Source organism: Takifugu flavidus, chromosome 10, assembly GCF_003711565.1.
Source record: "Takifugu flavidus isolate HTHZ2018 chromosome 10, ASM371156v2, whole genome shotgun sequence".
In the NCBI taxonomy this organism is placed as follows: Eukaryota; Metazoa; Chordata; class Actinopteri; order Tetraodontiformes; family Tetraodontidae; genus Takifugu; species Takifugu flavidus.
Window position 1 is genome coordinate 6220335 of NC_079529.1, and position 20741 is coordinate 6241075.

Below are 20741 nucleotides of genomic sequence, written 5' to 3' on the forward strand. Positions count from 1 at the left end.
GCCTTGTAATCCATCTCTCTCCATCACCTGCTTCCTTTCTCTCACATGCTATCTATCTATCTATCTATCTATCTATCTATCTATCTATCTATCTATCTATCTATATATCTATCTATCTATCTATCTATCTATCTATCTATCTATCTATCTATCTATCCATCCATCCATCCATCCATCCATCCATCCATCCATCCATCATCCATCCATCCATCCATCCATCCATCCATCCATCCATCCATCCATCCATCCATCTATCTATCCTGTTAAATCTTCTCTATTTCAGTCATTACACTGTGGTCACTTTTTCACCTCTCTCTCGATGTATCGATAAAAAATACATCTCCACGCATCATATGTGGTTGCTGACGCATCACTGCGTCTGGTCGCGACCTACAACACAAGCCTTAAAAATGGCCCATAATGAGGACTGACAATATGTAAAACACACAGACATGCACGTGGATTCATAAAAAAAGATGTATTGAAGAGAGCAGCATTAAAACAGCTCTAGCTATTGATTAAAGCCTCTAATACTAATGTCTGATATTAACATTTATTATGTAGATATGTTGGCATTCTGTTTTATTTCCTCCATATGGTTCACGTCGGCATTTTGAGTGTTACCCCTCTTCTCGTGGTTCTACGTAAATTCCAAACACGCTCTGGGGTGTAGACACACAGACAGCTTCAGCTCTCCAGCTGTTCAACTCTTGGTTATTTGTACGATTCACCTGATGCCAGTCAGAAACAAGCTGACCGGCTGTTCTCCTGCTGTATTTGCACGACTGTTTTGACTACCTATCCAGCAGGATTATACCAGGGCGAACAAAAATGCAGATAATTGGTGTTTACATGTACAGCGCTTCATCAGATCCAGATCCTGGACTACCTGCATGAAACAAGGTGAAGGCTTTTATTGGTGGATTGCATCCAAGACAGAGAATTATTATGAAAATACAACACCGTTACAATCGAGGCCGCTATGCTTCTGTCCCCTCGGTGCCTTGTCACAACAAAGAAAGCAGATGTGGTGCTTGGGATGATTTTAAAACAACTGTTTGTACTCACTACTTGCCTTGAAAAAGACGACGTTTCATCTGGAATCTGTTATTTTTAAGCACGGGCGCAGACACATCACACGAGGAGGCGAGAGGTTTGCGTCATCGGACAAGTGTGATGGGAAATTGGGGCCATCTATTGTTAGAATTAGTGATGCAAAAATTCTGCTCTCTCTGGAGAGCTCGAACAAAAGTTGTGACAGATGTTGAAGTCGTTGGTGAGGGTGCAACTTGAACACAAACTGTCACCTGAGTGCAACATTAAGAAACACTTTACTGGTCCAGGAGGATTCAATACATAAATAACAACAAGGGTGTTTTATAGATTGTGAAATGGCGCCAGATGTTAAGCCCTGAAGCGCCTTTTAGCAGCATATGCAACACTATATTGCCAGTTATTGGCTTTAGAGACTGCCTGACTGAAAAGAATTTGGGCGGGCCTGCACACTGAGACAGCATCAGTTCCTTTTATCAGTGCCAATTCGCACTTCCGTACATTGCTGCCACATTCTTTGATGCCTGGCGTTTAATCCTATTATTATTTAAATCTGACATGTCAGATTATGCTGGCCTTGTCATCGTACAATGCCTCAAAAATAAGACGCAAAAATCCAGGGAAGATAAGTGATTAGAGTCATGACAGAAATATAAATGGAATAAAAGAAACACACAAGAAAGAAGAGGTTTAAAATAAATTGATTTTGTGTCTGAGTTGCTGTTTAGGTGAAGAGCAAGGTCGATATATTATTAAAAGAGTGTCGAGATGACAGTAAAATAGACAGGAAATCAGCACCCAGAGAGAAATTCAACCTATAAAAACTGATCAGATCTCAGTCTGCTTGCATGTCACAGTCATCATAATCTGCTGCCTTTTATATAAGAAGGAAGGACGCTTATAATTGACCCCGGCTGCTGTCACTCTTGCTGTTCTGTATCTCAGAGTGATGAATTCAGGTACAGCTGTGCCTTCCATCCAATAATGGGTCAATTTCCACCATGTCAAGGTAATTAGCACACCCTGATCCTGCTATCTGTGCGTCTTCTGTGGCGGTTAGCTAAATTGATATGCTGGTAAACAGGACAGAAAGTGCTACAGATAAGATTCAGGCTAAATCAAATGAGCATATACAGCATCTGTTTGCTCCCAATTCAATTTCAGTCATTTATTTAGTTTTTGGCGGTTTTATCGGAAATCAACGCCCTAAAATTAGCATTTAGAGAGACAGAACTGGCTGTTAGGACAGTCACTTTTGATAGATGTTCACTGTTCAACGGGCCAAATAAAGCGACGACAAAACGTCAGCTTCTAGAATTGTCTTTTAATGTTTGATCATTTTAACTGAGTGAATGTGGACTAAAATAGTTGCTGCTGTCAGTTCTGCTCGAAGACACAAGTTGATCAAGCTGATTCTTTTATCTTTCTTCTCCAGTGGTGTAAACAATGAATAGTTCAAAAGGTATTTTCAATTGTGCCTCCGTAGGATATCAGGGCAACAAAGAGCCTCCAGTGGAGCAAACTCAACATGGTGAGGCAAGAAATATGAGGGGAAAAAACACGTGAGAATACGAGGCTGGGTTTAAAAGAAGCCGATCAACTGTATAAGGTACACAGTGTTGTATAGAGTCCAAGCAACAGATCCAGGTTCAAGCCTCTAGTGTCACTTTGTCAAATGGAAAAATTCTAATTTATAAGAAAATCCAATCTATTAGTGAGTGACATGGGAAATCACTCAGTTGGAAAATGGGATCCAATTCCCCCTTGTGACAAACTGTGGGATTCCTCAGCTGGGCTGAATAAAATGCCATCAATTTCTTTGAGATTAATTTATTTATTTATATTTGTGTGGGAGGCCCACGAAGCCCTAGGACAGAACAATATCCAATATATTAATTTATGAGAACAGTGAGGTGACCTCCAGCCTGGAGCGCTGCCCTGTTGCTGGAAAAGATGAGCGGACAAGGACACCAAACCAGACCCAGACAGACACCTATAGTAGGAAAATCTCCCCTAATTACTTCAAATTCTCATCACATAATCCAGCAGCAAAGAATGACCGACAACAGGACAAAGTAATGACATTTTAAAGATATTTCCCAAAATGGTGCAGATATACTGCTTAAAAAATTGCATTGCAATTGCAGAAATTGTCCCAAGTAAGTGCTTCTGACTTCAGAACACGTGACCTAATACAGTTCATTTCCCATTTATGGAGTATTGAACCATTATTGCAGCGTGGGAACACACTGAGACTGTAATCACGTTCAAAAGCTTCCTGATTATGGTTCAATCTACCAAATAGTGAGTGAGATCAGGATGTTTCTCTTCTGCTATTCTTTTTTTTAAAACAATAGGAAAACAGTGTGAAGAAAATGTCATTTGGACTGAAAAAGCATAACTGGGAGGAGAGGAAAAGGATAAAAAGAAGTTTTTTTATTCTCATGTTGAATATGATTTTTATTATCAAGTCATTCGATCTTTGACTGCAAACTGAAATATTATTACATAATTGATTCGGTAATCTGATGTAGATTAGTTTCTGACCTGTTTATTCTTTTTAAGCTATTAATTCCCTCTAAGCCCAACCTTCAGAGCGCACACATCTTTATTATTTATTGAGTGCTGGCAGTGAAACTTGAGAAACGATATATGATGTCATTGTGAGGGGAAGTCCTGATGAAGCCATGGCAGAGAGGCCTTCTTTATGGCTGATTGGGGGGGGCTCCCCACTGCTGCTGACTCTCACCTTCACAGGGGGCAGGACAGTATCGACCGTCGAGTCCAGAGAAAGCAGAATTACACCACACCAGTGAATATGCGATTTATATCTCAGACCGGTTATTGTGGAAATGCTGTTTGCTAAAAATGATAAGATATTAGGTCTAAAAGGTACACAGCACTCTTCAAGAACTAAAGCTGTGAAACCCTTCTGAAGATCGGTGAAATCTATTCTGAAATCTTTCATCGAGTAAAAATAATATATAATATAGATCTCTCTAATACCTGACAAATGCTCCCACATCTATAATGGAAAACAATGAAATTCCAGTTTAAATCAAACTTGATACCTCCACCCAGTCCAAGTTCCAGATCAATGAATGTCTGCTTAATGAGGGCTGATGGAAGCTCGGGTCATGTGATCAATGTTGGCATTAATCTCCAAGCTTTCGAGTGAGATATTACACTTGCCTGTCAATACCTCAGCCTGGATTTACAGACAAAGGTATCAATCAGAGGAAACCAGGCACAAATATTCCTGATTATACAGGGAGCGCTGAGCCGGTTTACCAGAGAGAAGCAATTGAAGTGTACAACACGCGACGTTAAAAGGACCATGAACAGTGAGATAAACCTTTAAGAATGTTACTGCAACAACCTGGGAAATATTAACACAACCCGGGGTAGTAAACACACGATGGCCCCCCTGTGCTTTACCCCATCAATCATACAGCCAAGATACGGAATTCTCTTCATGCACGACTGACTTTCATTTGTTCAGTGCGTAATGTTGCTTCTACTTATCACTTGCCTCTTTTTAGTTTGGCTAATCTTGCCGTTACTAGGGTGGTTAAAACCACCCTAGTAACGGCAACACAGTGAAAAACAACAGAACGGACCGCTACGGTTTCTGTTCTGCTGGGCTTTTACTGGCAGGAATTGATAAAACCGTGCTGCTCTAGTTGCTTTTAGAGCCTGTTTTGCTAACCAGTTTACAGCATGTTAACAACTCCGCCACCCTGGTTAGTTAGTTCTGTAGTCACACGTAGCGACGTCCATGACTGCCCCGAGCTACGGGTCATCTGTGAGAGACGTGATCATAAATCTCACTCGCACCTCTCGAACACGACGATAGTCCCGCTCACGCCGTTTCTCCTCCACCTCTTGTCCTCGGAATTAACAAGCAACAAATCTTTCCTGTTTATTTAGGGTCCAGTCAGGGACGGATGGATCGCTTTAGGGGACGCCCGCCTTTGCTCGTGCATGCGCAGCATGCATATGAGTGGTCTGTCTGACTCGAGAAACTAGTCACTAACAAGATTCCCCCATAAATCACCTCGTGACAGTCCAACAGGACAGGAAAAGAACACAAGAGAGGATGCTGATATCTTATAAGATGTGCTGTGAAAACAAGGCTTGCCAATTACTACACCAGCACCGTACTGTGTTGATAATGAGGATCCATAGGAGTCAAGGAAAAGATGAGACTGTGCTCTGTGAAATTTCCAAGGCAATTGTGTTGTAATGGACACTTACCTGTCATGCCCGGAGGGGTTTTCAAGAATTTCCCATTAAAATTTTGAATCACCACGTCACACTTCTCTGTTGACTCCATCCTGACAGACAGGGAGAGAGACACAGGCAAAAGTGGCGTACTTAATGAAAAACAGCTCCTCAGTGCCTCCATTAAGTATGCAGAGGATGTATTGCTGCTCATAAAGTGTGACAAAGGTAATACTGTGTGTGTGTGTGTGTGTGTGTGTGTGTGTGTGTGTGTGTGTGTGCGTGCGTGTCTGTTATGCAAATGCTCTTATTAGGCCACAATGCCTGAGCAAAATTCTGCAGCGAGTATGTATATGTGCCCAAACGCATGTGTGTGTGTGAGCATGTGTGTGTTTTCTATGGGGTTTCCTCTCTTTTGTCCTGGTTTAAAAGCCCCATTCACTCTGAGCTGTTGTGTGTCATGTCTTCTTTGTCTGCCCCTATTCAGCTCTGTTCACCCAATCACAGCTCAATGACTAATTGCCTGCTTGGCAAGCAAAACTCAGTGTGTGTCTATGTGCGTGTGTGTGTATATGTGTGTCTTGGGGGTTTCTTCGCATAGGCAGTGACCCTGAATGAAGCCCTGACTGCATTCTAATCACTGGCACGCTCCACAATGAAACTGAGAACACCCGCAACACACACACACACACACACACACACACACACACACAGAATCATGATGGGGTCACGTGTAAAGGAATGTAGAGTTGAATAACTGGAGCTGATTAATCACATGGTTGTAGATAAGTCAGGGTCCACCCCTAAAGGAAAATAATCTGCATCCTTTGTGTGGAAAACTTGGGCTGGTTTTAAACAAACATGTTTGATTTTTGATGTTTGGTAACATGTGCCATTTACAGCAGAGGGAATATCACAGCACTGTGACATCTCTTTGTGCCTACCTTGCAAATCCGACTCCTCTGCTGTGGCCGTTGGCGTCCCGCAGTATCCGTGTGGAAATGACGTGGCCGAAGGGCTTCAGCATGTTCTCCAGCTCCTGCTCATCCATGGACAACGGCAGGTTGGAGATGTACAGGTTGGTGGGGTCCTGCTCCTGTTGCTGTTGGGAGGAGGAGCGGCAGAAAGGGGGTTGAAAAGGTTAAATCGTGCCACTGCGGTACTTTATTTCCATATTCATGACCGAATGTCCCTGTGCAGAATAAATGAAGCATGTGAGTGAGGTGGCAAACTCTCCAAATAAACATCTGCCTGGGAAAAAGTTGCACTGGCTTTATGCTCAGAGGCCCTGTGGTAATAAAGACTGGCCCCCAGGATTTATAATTGTTAACTCACTTACATTAAATTTCCTTTCATGGACATCAGAGGAAGTGTCCTGGTTAGCAGACTTTTTAATTTTCTTTTTAGTGTCCCTCATTTCAAATGATGTACAGGGGTAAAAAGCAAATGCAAGTCCAGAATTTGATACCAAAATGCAATGCAGGCACATAATATGCGCTAGCGTGTGTTTAATCAGTGGAGATCACTGACATGTCTGGTTAAAGTCTCTGGGTTTGTGTCATTCACATCCATCCGTTCCTGCACACACCCCAGGCTGTGCTTAGCTGAGCTCTAAAATGTGGCTGTCGCACCATTTTCTCTGAGGCCAACACAGCCAGAATCCTGTTCCGTTTGTCCGCCGTGTAACGATTAAATGCTAAAACCGAAGATTTCCTCTCCCTGCGGTCGGGGTGGTTTCAGACACCCTCCGTAAATCAGTAGAGAATACCGGGTTGTGTGCAAGAAGACTGCTGCCGTAATGACCCCGGCTCAACCCATGCATGCCGTCATTGCAATTTGGTATTGGCAGAAGTTTTCCTTGGTATCATCACAGGCCCCAGTCTGGGGAAATCATGGGGGCAAATCCAATGGTGGCATCATGGCAGGTTGGTAAAATCCCATTACACCTCACTGCACCATCTCCAGGCACAGTTGGCTGTAAACCTCATTTATTTGCACGCGTGCTTTTGGGATATAAAGTAAAGTGCTCCGGATCGGCCACATGTGAATGAACTCTGCTTGACTTTGCTCAAAGTTGCAGTTTGCATTAAGTTGCTTCTTGGTGATCTTTCTCTCCACATGTTGCAAATGACTCACCCCTCTCTCCCTCACTGTCCCTGCCTTTGCCTTGGTGTCTCTCGGCCCCCCCCTCCCTTTAACATCTGTCATGAGCTGGAAAGAGCTTCACACCAACTGTGCCTCTCCCTGACAGTGTTGTCTGCCTGCCAGCCTGTGTTTTCAGCCCCATTAAACCTCATTGCTGCATCATTATAGCAGTTTTGCACGTTATCCTGCCACTTCCTGGTTGCCCTGCACTGCAGCAACACCTGCCGAAGATATAAAGGGTAAAGAGAGGGCAGAGTGTTGATAAAGCACAAATCAATTTAAAAAAAAAATCCAGCTGGGTCTGCATGGCAATTGCTTGGATATAAGCGGGCCTTTAAATTTACATTTCATCATGGCTTGCTAGCTTTTCAAATAGCAACACTCGCCATCAGAAATGGCTCACCGCAGCCCCCTGGAGCCTTGAATATGATGAGAGCATGTCGAAGAGCATGAGAAAATGGGCACAGGGAAAGCTTTTGAGTCCCCTATGTCTGAGTATATACGTTAACGTTCCGCTCATTACGTATTTACTCCTTACCTTTCTCAGGGGGCAATCTTCCTCATTTCCTCTGTTAATCCATCTATTCTTTCCGTCCCTTTGCCCTCATTCAGCTCACCTCCTCCTCGTCTTTAACTTCCTCTTTTCATTCCCCTTTCTCCTCCTCTCCTCTGGATTAAAACTTAATATCCTGCAATGGTAGCCTTTCTGTCTAAAATGCAGTCTGAATGTTAATTAATATTTAGAGAGCAGTAATTTTTCTTTCATTCCCTCTCCTCCTCTGTCTTCCCTTTTCCCTTTCCACCTTCAATTTCTGCTCAACCCCGTGGTTGCCTCTCACTTCATTACCATGCATCCCTCACCTCTTTAGTTCCCTGAATCTTTTCCTTTCTGTTTCTCATTTTCCAAACCTTTCGAATCAATTGTCTTATGTCTAAAGGCTCCCACAGCTTGATCAATGCTTACCGGACATATCATAAGGACTTTATTCATCCTAAACTCTGACATCCTCTGGCTTTCACCAGGATATACGCATTTCTCCATTTCCATGAAGATTGGCAGCTGCGTAAGAACAATGCAGGACACTGATTATGACCCACGTGGTCCGTCTGCATCATTTAAACAGGCTGCCTCATTTCAGCATAGTTAAAAAAAGGCTCGATCCTTATTATCCACCAAGTCCAGTGTATCATCCAAAGAGAGCCAGTCCAGGTCTCTTTTTTAAAAATTGTATTATTAATTTACCTGGAGCGAGTTGGGCTTAACCCACAGGAGCACATCAGCAGACACAGACATTATTACCATTAACATTGTTTCTATTCTACAATTAACCTCTTAATTTTCAGGTTCACTTCATGCAATTCCTTTTATTTTCCCCTTTCGCTTTCCCCATCTAACCTGGCATCCTCTCCTCCCATCTTTCTTTCCCCCCACTTACTGTCTCCACTGTGTGTATTAAAAGGCCAGTAATTCATCACCGAGTCAGAGCAGAGTGCAGCTCCTGCTACCCATCAGTGTGCAGGCTGCTTGTGTGCCAGCCATCGAGAACCTGGAATCAATCACCCAATCCCGAGACGCTAAAACCATCAGGGAGGGTCAGACAGAGACAGAGGAGGGAGCCAGAGAGAGTCAGTGGGAGGAAGGCGGATATGCAGAGGTATAAAACACCAAACAAAACACGGGGCTTTAATAAACAGCACTGTGGTCAGATTGTCTCGTGATCATTTTGTGATGTGAGCTAAAGCATCGAGGCATCGACGGCTCTTCCACTGCTGCTGCTTGTCGTTCAGGCCCCGCTCACAAGCGTCTGTCATTTCCTGTTCTTCTCGGACTTCCCGCTCAGCCTTCCACCTAAATATAGCATTTTGTCTCAATGGAAAGCTCTTTCTGGACCACACCTACTTCACCCCGAAATCTAAATGTGCGCAGCGAAAAGACTATTAGGACGACTGAAATTCCAAGGAGCCATGAATACGAAATATATTAGATGCATTAGTGTGTAATCTAACTTTCATACAGGCCGACATTGCAGCCCCGTATGTGCAGATTCTCCCCGTGGCGCTCTCTTTTCCCTCTCCGTCCCCTTTTCAGTACAACTGAATGCCGTAATCAAGGCTAATGGGACTCAGCTGTTGGACAGTCTAATTACCTGGAATGCAGACGGCTCATCGGGAAAACAGGCTCGCACACACACACACGCACGCACGGACCCAGGCACGCACAGTTCAGGAATTCCCAGAGAAAAGTCTGTCTGGGAAAAAAAAAATCTACATTTGATTTATCTGTTTTCTTTATTCAATTGATGATTCCAGGAATTCTGAAGTTTTTGAACTCATCACACGAATAGAGAGAGAGACAGAGCGAAGAAACATCTTTATGGAGGAATGTGTGTTTTTTGCAGTTCACATGACAACAGAATGCACTAAACAACTCTCCCTGTTATACAGAATCAGTGGCATAAGCTCGATTTTGCGCCTTTTCACAGAGATTTCAGAGAGACGGCAACAGCGAGCGGATATTTTTAGTTCTCGGAAGGGAATCGTTGTCTTTCTCAACAGATTCATGCAACTTACAGAAAAAAAAGGAGCAAAGCAGCAAAGTTCAGGGATTTTGAGCGTTAACTGATAATCGTGTCTTGGTGTCACTGGAAGTCTTGTCAGTCTGATGTCGTAGCGTCTGCCTGAGGAGAGGGAGCAGGCTTCTGGGAAATCCTTGCTCTAAATGATTAATGGAGTCTGAAACCAAGGTGGGGAGTCGTCTGTGACTCTGTTAGTAGACACATTTGTTGATGCTTGGAGGTATATGTACGTGTGTGTGTGTGTGTGTGTGTGTGTGTGTGTGTGTGTCTGTATTTGAGGGCGCCCTGTCACACTTGGCTTCATGACAGCTCCGAAGGACTCATTAATGCTAGCTGCTATGCACAAACACGCACGCACAAAAACACAGAAGAAGACGGAGGAGCCACACGAGGCCGCGCTCATAAAGGCAGTTAGAAGCAAAGAAGTCAAGTGGTGATGTGGTGAAATTAAAAGAAAATAAGAGGCTGAGGAGGACGGTCAACAAGAAAATTGATTTGTCGGATCCTTTGGAGGCGCGATGGTCAAGCAGTTAATTCCCGCGTGTAAAGGCGTCGTCACAGCACGAGGGCGGTATCAGCTTTCTGAAGAGATTAAATAACTTTAAGATAACGATGAACAATAGGATAAAGCACTGAGCGGGGAAGCTAATAATGGCGATGGTTATAAAAGGAGCTGGTTAAAGAGGAAACCGAGGTCTCAACATCATGCTGAATCAATTATGACTGGATTTTCAAGCGGGGGGGGGGAGCAGGGGGATCGGCTCTATTCTCATATGCCAACACAGCCAGGTCCCACATGAGCCATTGTATGAAATATGGTGTGTTCTATGAATAACACATGAGCAGTTTAGTCACATGTACATAAATCTGTGACGGGCTGCAGCAAGCGGAGATTGATTCATCGATTGATCGGCTCTTTCATTTTTACATCCCAATTTGAAAAGCTTTAAGGTTTAATAAACCTACCAATGAATTGTGTTTCCCTGAGTTGGCAGTAATATTGGCGCCATCGCGTTTAAGCCTGTAATAAACGACTGCATTATCAATAGTACGACGCGCTGCATGCTCAGCACATTAAATGGCATTTTCTATAAACCTTTCCTGTAAATGCCGTCTTTCCCTCGATATAATCAAATGTAATGGTTAAGATTTAACACAAAAGAACTTAAAGTCAAGTAAAATAATGCCTTTTTTTCCTTTTAATTGTGTCCTGCTTTTAAAAAGAAGCCTGTCATGTTTCTGTGTTCCAGCTGCTTTTATTGTGTTTCTAATAACATTTGCAGGATGTGTAAAGCACTTAGCAATACTTATGAATATGAAACGTGTCTTTTCTTTTAGGCAGATGCATTAGACTAATTGAATTATTTTTCCGTGCGGCGGCAGTAATTGATGTCGCCCGTTCCCCTGCTCTTCAGAGGCAGTCGACTTTCACGTCTCCATTTTCTTGAGTCAACATTTGTAGGCGTTTTGATTAAACAGGATCTTTAGAGAGCGACAGTGGCAGGAGAGTGAAACTTAGCGCGGTCAAGACCGGCGACGCGCTCCGCAGGCAACAGATTAAAAGCAGGCTCAGCTCTTTCTGAAATGATTCGCATGCCTCCTGTGCTGTTTTTTTTTATTTTTTACTTTTTCATGCTCCCCTATCTGCTTTTGCAGAATTGCTCCTTGATAGCCTGCCCGTATCGGAGCATTTCATTAGAAAAATGCAATAAACCAAAGGGGCCGTCGGATTGCTGGATTATCTTTGAAGGAGCACAAAATTAATAAAGTTTTAGCCAAACTTATTGACTTCAGCTTTCTTTTTTCTCTTTGGGTTTAGCTTGGCTCTCTTAACGGTACGCGGCTCGTCCTTAGACAAATAACTCCGAAATGAAGAGCAGAGCCACAGAGAGAGAGAGAAAATAAATTAAAAGGAAACTTTAAAATATTTTTTTAAAACAGTGTCGGGGTAGGTTTCTGTTATAGTGTGTTGACTTAAACATTTTTCCCGGAGGGTCTAGTGAAGAAGCCATTTCATCTTAACACCAATAAATAATGCGCAGCTGCAACCTTACATTCACCTTAAAGATGAGACTTTGGTATCATCCAGGGACACACAACACTCGCACGTCGCGTTACAGCAACACAAGTTGGCTAACTTGCACTATAATGTGGATGTAAGCCGTCCAAATCCACCCACACCTTCTGTTGGCCTTGGCTGTGAAGTCTTTGAGGAGTGCTGGTTTACGCATCAATAAAGGACCTTTTTCATCCAGGCTCCTCTCTCATCTGCCACACAGTAATCCAAACCTCAAGGTCAGGTAGGTGTTCGTGAACCAGTTTGGGCCGTAAACTAGCAAATATGACCCGAGGGCGAGCAAAAACGGAGCACAGCGTAACCTGTGGTCTCTCCATTTTATTTCATGCATTTATTTTAATTCTCCTTGTAATTTAACCGCTGCCGATGTGCAGCCTGGCCACGATAAACACCTACTTTCCTCGACAGATGATTCACTTAGCATTGTTACTGGAGGCCAGAGGAGATTGGAGAGCTGAAGATTCACAGCTCTAAATTATTATTCATCCATCCCCTGTGGCTGTTTAGCTTTTATATCACTTTTATACCATTGCTCATGTTCCCCCTTTTCGTGTGTTCTTCATGATTTGACCACACACACATGCGGGGATATGTTAGATTTAGCCGAGTATCGATTTAACCGCAGCAGCTGCAGATATATTTGGTTGGATTTCACACGGTGAGACTGAGGAGTGGAGTCCGGCTTTATGGATTCCTCGCCACCTATACGGACCACACGCGCGGACACGCGTGCATGTTGTGTGCAGTATTTTGCTCGCACACCTGACACTGTTTCATCGTGATCAATGCCTTCGCAGACCTGGAGCTCGAGAAACCGCGGCCTGTTGCCATGGTTATCTCTATCTGAAACCGAAGGGATTAACCTCCAGGGGGATGGCATGGGGTTAGAAGGACGAGAGAGGGGGAGAGAGACAGCGCGAGAGAGGGAGAGAGAGAGAGAGGGATAGAGAGGTGAAAAAGTGACTACAGTGTAATGACTGAAAGAGAGAAGATTGAACAGGATAGATAGATAGATAGATAGATAGATAGATAGATAGATAGATAGATAGATAGATAGATAGATAGATAGATAGATAGATAGATAGATAGATAGATAGATAGATAGATAGATAGATAGATAGATAGAAAAAGATTGCTTTATTTACATTTCCTACCCTGCCAAGTTTGGCTCCTCATAAATTCCAGGACGGTGGTTTGCTTTGGCTGCGCTATAGGTTCTCAAGCTAAATCCAGGAATTTTCATGTTGGCTTACGCTTTGTTCCGAAAATCGAAAGAGCGCAGCCAGCACCGTCGCGCTGTAGGAACAAATAGTTCAGCAACTGTTTTCTAAAGCTAAAGTGAGCGTTTGATTCTCTCTGTTGAGGAAAACGCTGTGCAAGGACAACGCATAGCAACATGTCAACCGATCAATGAGACTCGCTGGATTATAGATTTTGAAAAGCATGTAAATCAATCCACTTTTGAACCGGCGCGGACCCTTTTTAAGAGTTGCCTGCGCGCGCTCTGTGGATGTGCGCGTGGTGCTGCTCAGCTGCTTGGATGAGAGAGCGGGCATCAGATGCTGGAACGAGGGTGCAGCGGGGCCAGCAGCTGGACCAAGGTTATTTACTTTTAGAAAGGGAAATGCAGCCTGAGTCAGCAGGAGCGCCCACGCATCCACACGCACACGCGCACACACGATCCTGCCGTCTCTCACGGATCCTCCACAGACACACACATATTGAAAACGAGGTTAAACAGGCTCATCGGTGGAATACCATTGAGAAAACAGCAGGCTAATTAGCATCATATCCTCCACCAAGGACAGCACACTCACATTCATCATCTCACCTGTGCAAACCACATCCTCCCTGCTTCCAAAACCATTAAGCCCTAACAAGGGTTCTTAAACTCTCACCACTCACACTGAGCAGGTTTACTGTCCTCCTGAGGCAGGTCCTCATTAGAGCTTCATCATGTGTGCACCCGCCACGGACTTGTCCATCCCCTGTTTAGGCTCCCGGCTGTGCCGCGACCCCAGATTTTATGTAGACGTGATTAGGATGGACTCGCCACAAACTACCCAGTCAATTAATAATCACAAGCAGCGATGGAAAGATTGGTATCACGATGTATGAGCGGGGATCCAAGATCCCCTGTTTAATATTCATAGGCACAGCCAGGGATTTTACATGCAGGACAAAGGGGGGGGAAAGTGTTCCAGTCCGTTAAATGGTTCTATATCTCACAATATGACATTGTTAGATGTAACCCGGAGGCAAATCTGGGGGAAAATGTTTAAAATACAAAATATTTCCTTCTTATTAGTGAGAAATGTTCCTTACTTTATTTCCTTTGACCTTGACATTTCTACTCAGTCACAAATTAACTTGCTGTCAGATGTAACACCAAAGTTACAAAAAGTGTTGATTTGAAAAATGCTCGCGTAAAGTGAGGAAACCTGAGGAGCAAGAAACCGTTGGCGCCGAGGAACTTTTAATGACTTTACCGAGGAGAACCTCAGCTTGTTTACTGCAGCGGGAAGGATTAATAGAGTCTGCATTTCACACCTGTAAATTATTAATATATCAAATTGATAGTTGTTATTATCCATAGGAACTGCAGTTGTTTATCCTTCAGAACATTTATAGGCAGGGACAAGCTTCTGTGATGGTGATTTCAAATGCAGCCTTCATCATTCCGGCCACACGCTTGCTTATGTAGTCACCAAGACAGGCAACCGTCAGGAATAGAGTGGTGAAACTTTTGAAGGGAAGCGTGATTGAAATCAAATGGGGAGAAAGGGAGACAGATGAAGAGTTAGAGAAGACAGTTTGAGAGACACGCAGGAAAAAGACCTCATTGGGTTTCAGTGAGCATGAGCAGATGCAGATGTACTAAAAGGTTAGAGGATTTGATTTGTGATATTCTCCGAGAGCTCCCCACACCCCCGCTCTCTGGAGGAGCAGCCAGGCTACCGCTGTCCACAAATTTTGATCGATGGCTGAATTATGCCATCAGATTGTGAATCTAGCCGAATCGACTGCTGCTGCCTTCCCAATGATAAACAACAAACACGCCTCGCCACCAATAATAATGAGAGATGGGAGCGCTGAGCAGCCAATCACAACCCAGACTCCCTAAGATCCTCGTAAAATAGTCAGATTTGAGTCAGCCGCTCCGAACCCGATTAATTCATCTCATTCAAATGGAATGTTTCCCATGGTGCAAGCGTGACTTTAAACGCAGCACCGCTTTAATTTCCTGCCTGCATTTCTACCTTTCCTCTTGATTACTCTCGTTCCTCCTTCCTCGAGTACAAGCTGCCCACTCCATCACTCTCTTTCACTCCTCCCTTGCTACAACTCGGGCTTCCCACTTCATCCTTCCATCAATCTCTCCATGCACCCTCCCTCGCTTCAGCGGCCCACTCAAAGACTGAGTCCACAGAGGGGAAGGATGTGAGGAGAGGTATTTTATAGTGTTTTCCAGTTATCTTCTGTCCTTATAGAGCTGTTCTGTAGCCTGGCTCCATCAAACTGAGGGCCGCCCCCACTTTACAGCTGCCTACTCCATTCCTCCTCTGTTCTCACCCATGTTTTCCTCATTCCTCTTTGTTTTCCGGCCTCTCGGGGGTAATAATGGTGTGATACTAAATGTGATGGATCTCCCAAATGATGCATTTACCAGTTGAAAAATGTGCTACTCTTGCGAAATATGTTCCTCATTATCTTCTCAACTACCAACATTTTCATTCTAAATGTTGCCAATAGCTTTCCATGGTAAAATGTATAATTTTATTGCTGGATGCTCTAAATGTGCATGTGTGGAGCATGTTGTCCAGATATTGAGCTGTTAATAATTGGATTTATTTTAAACTGTAAATAAGTGTGATGTCTGAACTCGTCTTCAAGCTTTTTAATAAATGACAGGTTCTTTCAAACTTTGGTAAAGCCAGTTAGCATTAGCTATGAAGAGTCATGCTAACTGGCTGCTAACGATAAACTGGCTGTACGTATGCAAAGTGCTCTGTTTGTGGACACCATTCAGACATAAGAGATGAATTTCCTTTCAACTTCTACAAAGTTTGCAAAGAAAGGACTAAAGTTAAACTTTGACAGACAGGAAAGTGAGTCACTGCACCTGTGAGGACAGTAAATACGGTAGGTGCTAGCAACCCTAGCTCATAAATTAGCACTGTTATACAGCAGTGGAAAACTTGGAGAGTCGTCTGTCGTCCCTCTCACAAAATTTACTTCACTTGTCTGATGGATGGGATACTTTCCCATCACCTAAATTGTGGACATTAAACTTGGGTTGACACTGTAAATAGTGGTGTCTTGTATAATTAGGCTTACAGATCTGCCCTGCTCAGCTGCTATGCTGCAATTTCTACCTATTCATCTTCTTTAATGAGAACATGTCATCCTCCAAACATAAAGACCATGTTGATCTGCTCAACAGTCTGGTCCTGCAAAACAGAAATGCTTTCTACTTTTATAGTAAAATCTAAGTCTCAGTCACATGATTTGAATGTTTCCGTGCTAAGTGGGGTGTCTGTTACTCTGTTGTGTTAGTCTCTGAAATATAACTTCATTGATGAAGTTGTACAAAACTGTGGGGACCCTGGCTGGAATACTTTTTCTTGTAACCTGATAACATAAATGTTTTGAGATGTCAAATTCAGCTGAATATTTTAAAAACATTAAGACTTCTAATGTTTCAGTCAGATGCAATTTCCAGCTTTGGAGCTTGGCAATAACGCTTTATTCTTTAACCTAACGCTCTTAAATCTCCAGTGGCTTTCTCCAACATTCCGTGACGGTATTTGTTATTCTCTTATTATTCTCAATTTTTTTTACAAGCAGATTTGCAAGTGGACTGCTTTCCACGCACGTCTGTGAGCGATCAGTGAGTCCAAACCCATCAGTCGAAAGCTGTCAAAAAGGGCAATGTTATGTAAATCTCCTCTTTCCATGTAGAGGTACAGGTAAAACGGATTGTGTGTGGTTCTAGCCAGCAGGCTGAACTCTCCTGTTTAACACAAGGAGCAAAGTTTATGCTTCCATTAGACTGTTGTGATTCCTAACGAGAGCTAATACAGAAGCACATTAATCGCCCATGTTGGTCCTCGTCTCTAACTCCATGTCTCTCCCAGTCGTTCTTCCTGCCATCTCTTCCTTTCCTCTACTTGCTTATCCACTTAACTGTCTCATCTCTCTCCCTCCTCCACTCGCACTAACGTAACAGGAGACACACTCACGCGCAACCGCACACGCACAAGCCCGGCCTGGTAATGCAGGGTTAATAAGATTGGAGAGCAGCTGATGGTTGTGCACATTTAGGCCAGATTACATTTAATTCGATTGGGTTTCACTCGGTCGGCTCCCACCCACTCTCCTCTCCTGCCTCCCTTGCTTTGCTCTTTCTCCTCATTGTCCTCCTCTTGCTTTTGTTGGATCCAAAAAAAAACCCACCCAGGTTCACATGGAGGGAGGAGAGCGAGAGCACACGTTCACCTTTTTTTTGTAGAGCCACACGTACGCATTTGGCCACTACCTCATCCTCCACTTAAAATTTGATTTATTGTCTGGATTTCGCAATGTCAAGTCCACCTTGAACCAGACAAAAGCCCACAGAGAAAGAAAAATAAACCAATTGAGCAATACATTAATGAAGTGTATGTTTCAGAATGTGTGCGTTCTGCAGACAAAGGTTGTTCCCATTCAGAGCTGCGATAAGACTTATTTTATTAAACTACATGGACATTTATTTATTTTGTCAAAATGAAATGAAGTGATTTCAAAGACTGTTATGAAATCAAAGACACCAAAGTGTTTATCAGGCCCCGGAGAATTTCTGAGAGAGACCGGATGCTTTTAATTTTTCATTAAGAAGGATTAGATTAATAAAAAGAAACAACATCTTGGACAATCAATGACGGCAACAATGACAGCGTGAACAATCACTCAGCGCGCATCTGTAATTTTTTAAAACGCCAACCTAATAATAAAATGCAAAACAAACCGGATTTATTTATTTATTTTGCTGGGAGGGACTTTTAAAAAATGAGAATAAAGAGAAGTTCTAAATGATGTCCCTGTCTTCCAGTCATTGTCTTTGGTTCTGCGTGTGTTTTTAATAGCTGTCACTCACGCACGCACAAACCCGCCCACCCACACACACAAACACACCCACCCACACAAAGCATACACACCAAATCCAGAGCAAAGCAAATTAGGCATCTGGCTTTTATCAGACATGCGAGCAAGGAGTGGAAGAAGGAAAATAAAAAGGAGGCAAAGAACCACAATAATCCCAGAGTTTATTTGGGCTGAAACAATGATGGTTTAGCAAAGTTCACCTCTTGTCTTTGCATGTGAACCATTTCATCCCAGCCCACACCTTCATTTACAGTTTATGTCCTCACTCAATCCTCCAACTAATGACTCTGGAGGAGGCACTGCAGCACCTGCTGCTGACAAGACATGTGCACGCCCACACACGCGTACACACACACACACAATGAGAATGTTGAAAGGGGTCGGTTGAAGGGAACAAATAAGGTCAAAAAAGAGGCAGAGATGGCCAACAAAGGTAAGAGGTAACAAGGACAAAGTGGAAGAGAAAAGAAAGGGAAAAAGTAGGGAGGGATGTGTGAAGTGTCGGCGCTAGTGTACCATAATTAGCATAGTAACCTTGGATGTCAGTGAGGGGGTTCACACAAACACACACAAGCACACAAAATGCCTGATAGTTTCTATCAAAACACAACTTTTGAAGTTTTCTTATGCTAGCGTTTAGCAGGTCGTCTGTCGCACAAGGGAGATGAATATGGAAGAAAATAGAACCTGCGGTTGATTTGATTTGATATTTACATGAAAATGAGGCAGAAAAGTGTAATTAAAGAAGCAGAAACTTGTAGCTGCGGGGGAGAGAGAGAGAGAGGCCACAATCAAAGAGTAATCATCATTTGGACAATAGCAATTACAAAGAAATGCCCTGATGTAGGTGAAGGACACACACACATTTTACCTCATATCTCGTATTGTATTTTGCTCTATTATTTCCAAATAAATACATACAAAATTCAACCTTAAGAATCTCTGGCTGTGATTAATTCTGCAAAAACAAACGTGCAAACTTGCCTCGAGAGCACTTTAATCAATATCAGGAAGCTACCTTAATTATGATGAACTTTGAGGTTGGCAGCTGAATTTCCAGACAGCTTTTGAAGGTACGGCTGCTTCTTTAGCTGGTATTCAACTCAGCGGGGAAGTGCCTGCGATGGCACCGATACTAATCAACACCTCCTTCCTGTCAGCTGTTATTTTATGTGATTGCTGACTCTAATCATTTACACGGAACGTGCAGCGGGTTAGTCTGATAATCCAAAAACAACATCAGTCCTCTGCTGCCAGACTGCGGCTCTAGCTCGCGCAAACACCAAAAGGTAAAAGAGGAAAATAAGAAAACAGCAAATCTACAAATAAAGCTGAGACTATAGTTCCTCAGAGTTGGCAGGAACCTAAGATTTCATTACCCCCCCCAAACATTACTGCATATTCTATTATTGCACTGTTTACCTACTCTGATGCGTGCCTGGGAAAACTGTCCAAGTTTCTGTGTTATTCTGTATTTATGATAGAGCCAACAGAATGATTACTTTCTACCCAGAGTTCCAAAGCCTGTGGAAGGAATCCCGCCATTCTGCCAACGCCGCTCCACGGTTTGATACGAGCACAACAGTAGGCTGATGAGTCCAAGAAAATGTTCATATAACGGACATGCTTGATGACTACATGCTTGATGTGAAAATTGGTAGCTGGAAGGCAGCATGGCCCCGCTCCCTGAGCAGGACCGGCGGGCTGCGGTTTAATCGGCGTAGGAATAAAGGAACTCTGGAACGGCAAAGTCGCACTATTATTGTTGGAGTTTTCTCCCATTTTCAGCAATAAATGATAATCCTCTCCATTGTTTGCTGGCTTTTTTTTACCAGATTGGCTCTTTTTTGATGTCCTTTCCACAATTCAGACAGCTAATAATATTATTTAGGTTGAATGCTGAATGTATTTAAGGGCTTATATAATCTATCTGCTGTAGATTGAATGGATGCAGTAATGAAGTGAGCTCCGTCAAAATGGTGTAAAACTTTAAATCTGTAAAATAAATACAGATTAATCTTTTATTTCATTTCATTGGCCTGCCGGCACAGAAGTTAGAAGTTGGGTTTGAGGCAAGTTTGGTGCAGATTATGACACAAAGAACCTTTAATTTTAAATAAGCAATTGAATTTTCATTATAGAGTTGATATAGTTTATATATACTGTGATTGTATGACTATTTAAGTCACCATACAATGGATTGGAAAGTTTATTTTTTAAGTTTTAAAAGGGTTTTTGTTTTGATGTGAATGTGTTTCTAGGATTTAATAAAGCATCGGGATTTAAACTATTATTTCATCCATATTCACAGTCTAATCTCTCATTTTTCAGGCATCATATGATATGAAGTCATATGATAAGAAAATGAATAAATGATGTTCATGTGACTTTTATTTAGTTTTTGCTGTTCTGAAAACATGGGGATGTTTTTGTGTTGTTTTATTTGCACATTACTATGCATTAATAGTGCACAGATTTTTTACACAGTGTAGTTTTAGTCAAACCACCATATTCCAAAATCA

At 42.8% G+C, this 20741-nt stretch overlaps 1 protein-coding gene across 8 annotated transcripts in view; it reads right to left on the minus strand.

Moving 5' to 3' along the window:
* Positions 1-20741, minus strand: part of LOC130532206 (RNA-binding motif, single-stranded-interacting protein 3-like) — a 75443-nt gene that overhangs the window by 17195 nt on the left and 37507 nt on the right. For all 8 annotated transcript variants that reach the window (XM_057044650.1, XM_057044656.1, XM_057044658.1 and 5 more), the window contains 2 exons: positions 6222-6379; positions 5311-5390 (listed from right to left, as the gene is read on the minus strand). In XM_057044650.1, the coding sequence (XP_056900630.1) occupies positions 5311-5390; positions 6222-6379 (238 nt within the window). The remainder of the gene's footprint in view (positions 1-5310; positions 5391-6221; positions 6380-20741) is intronic.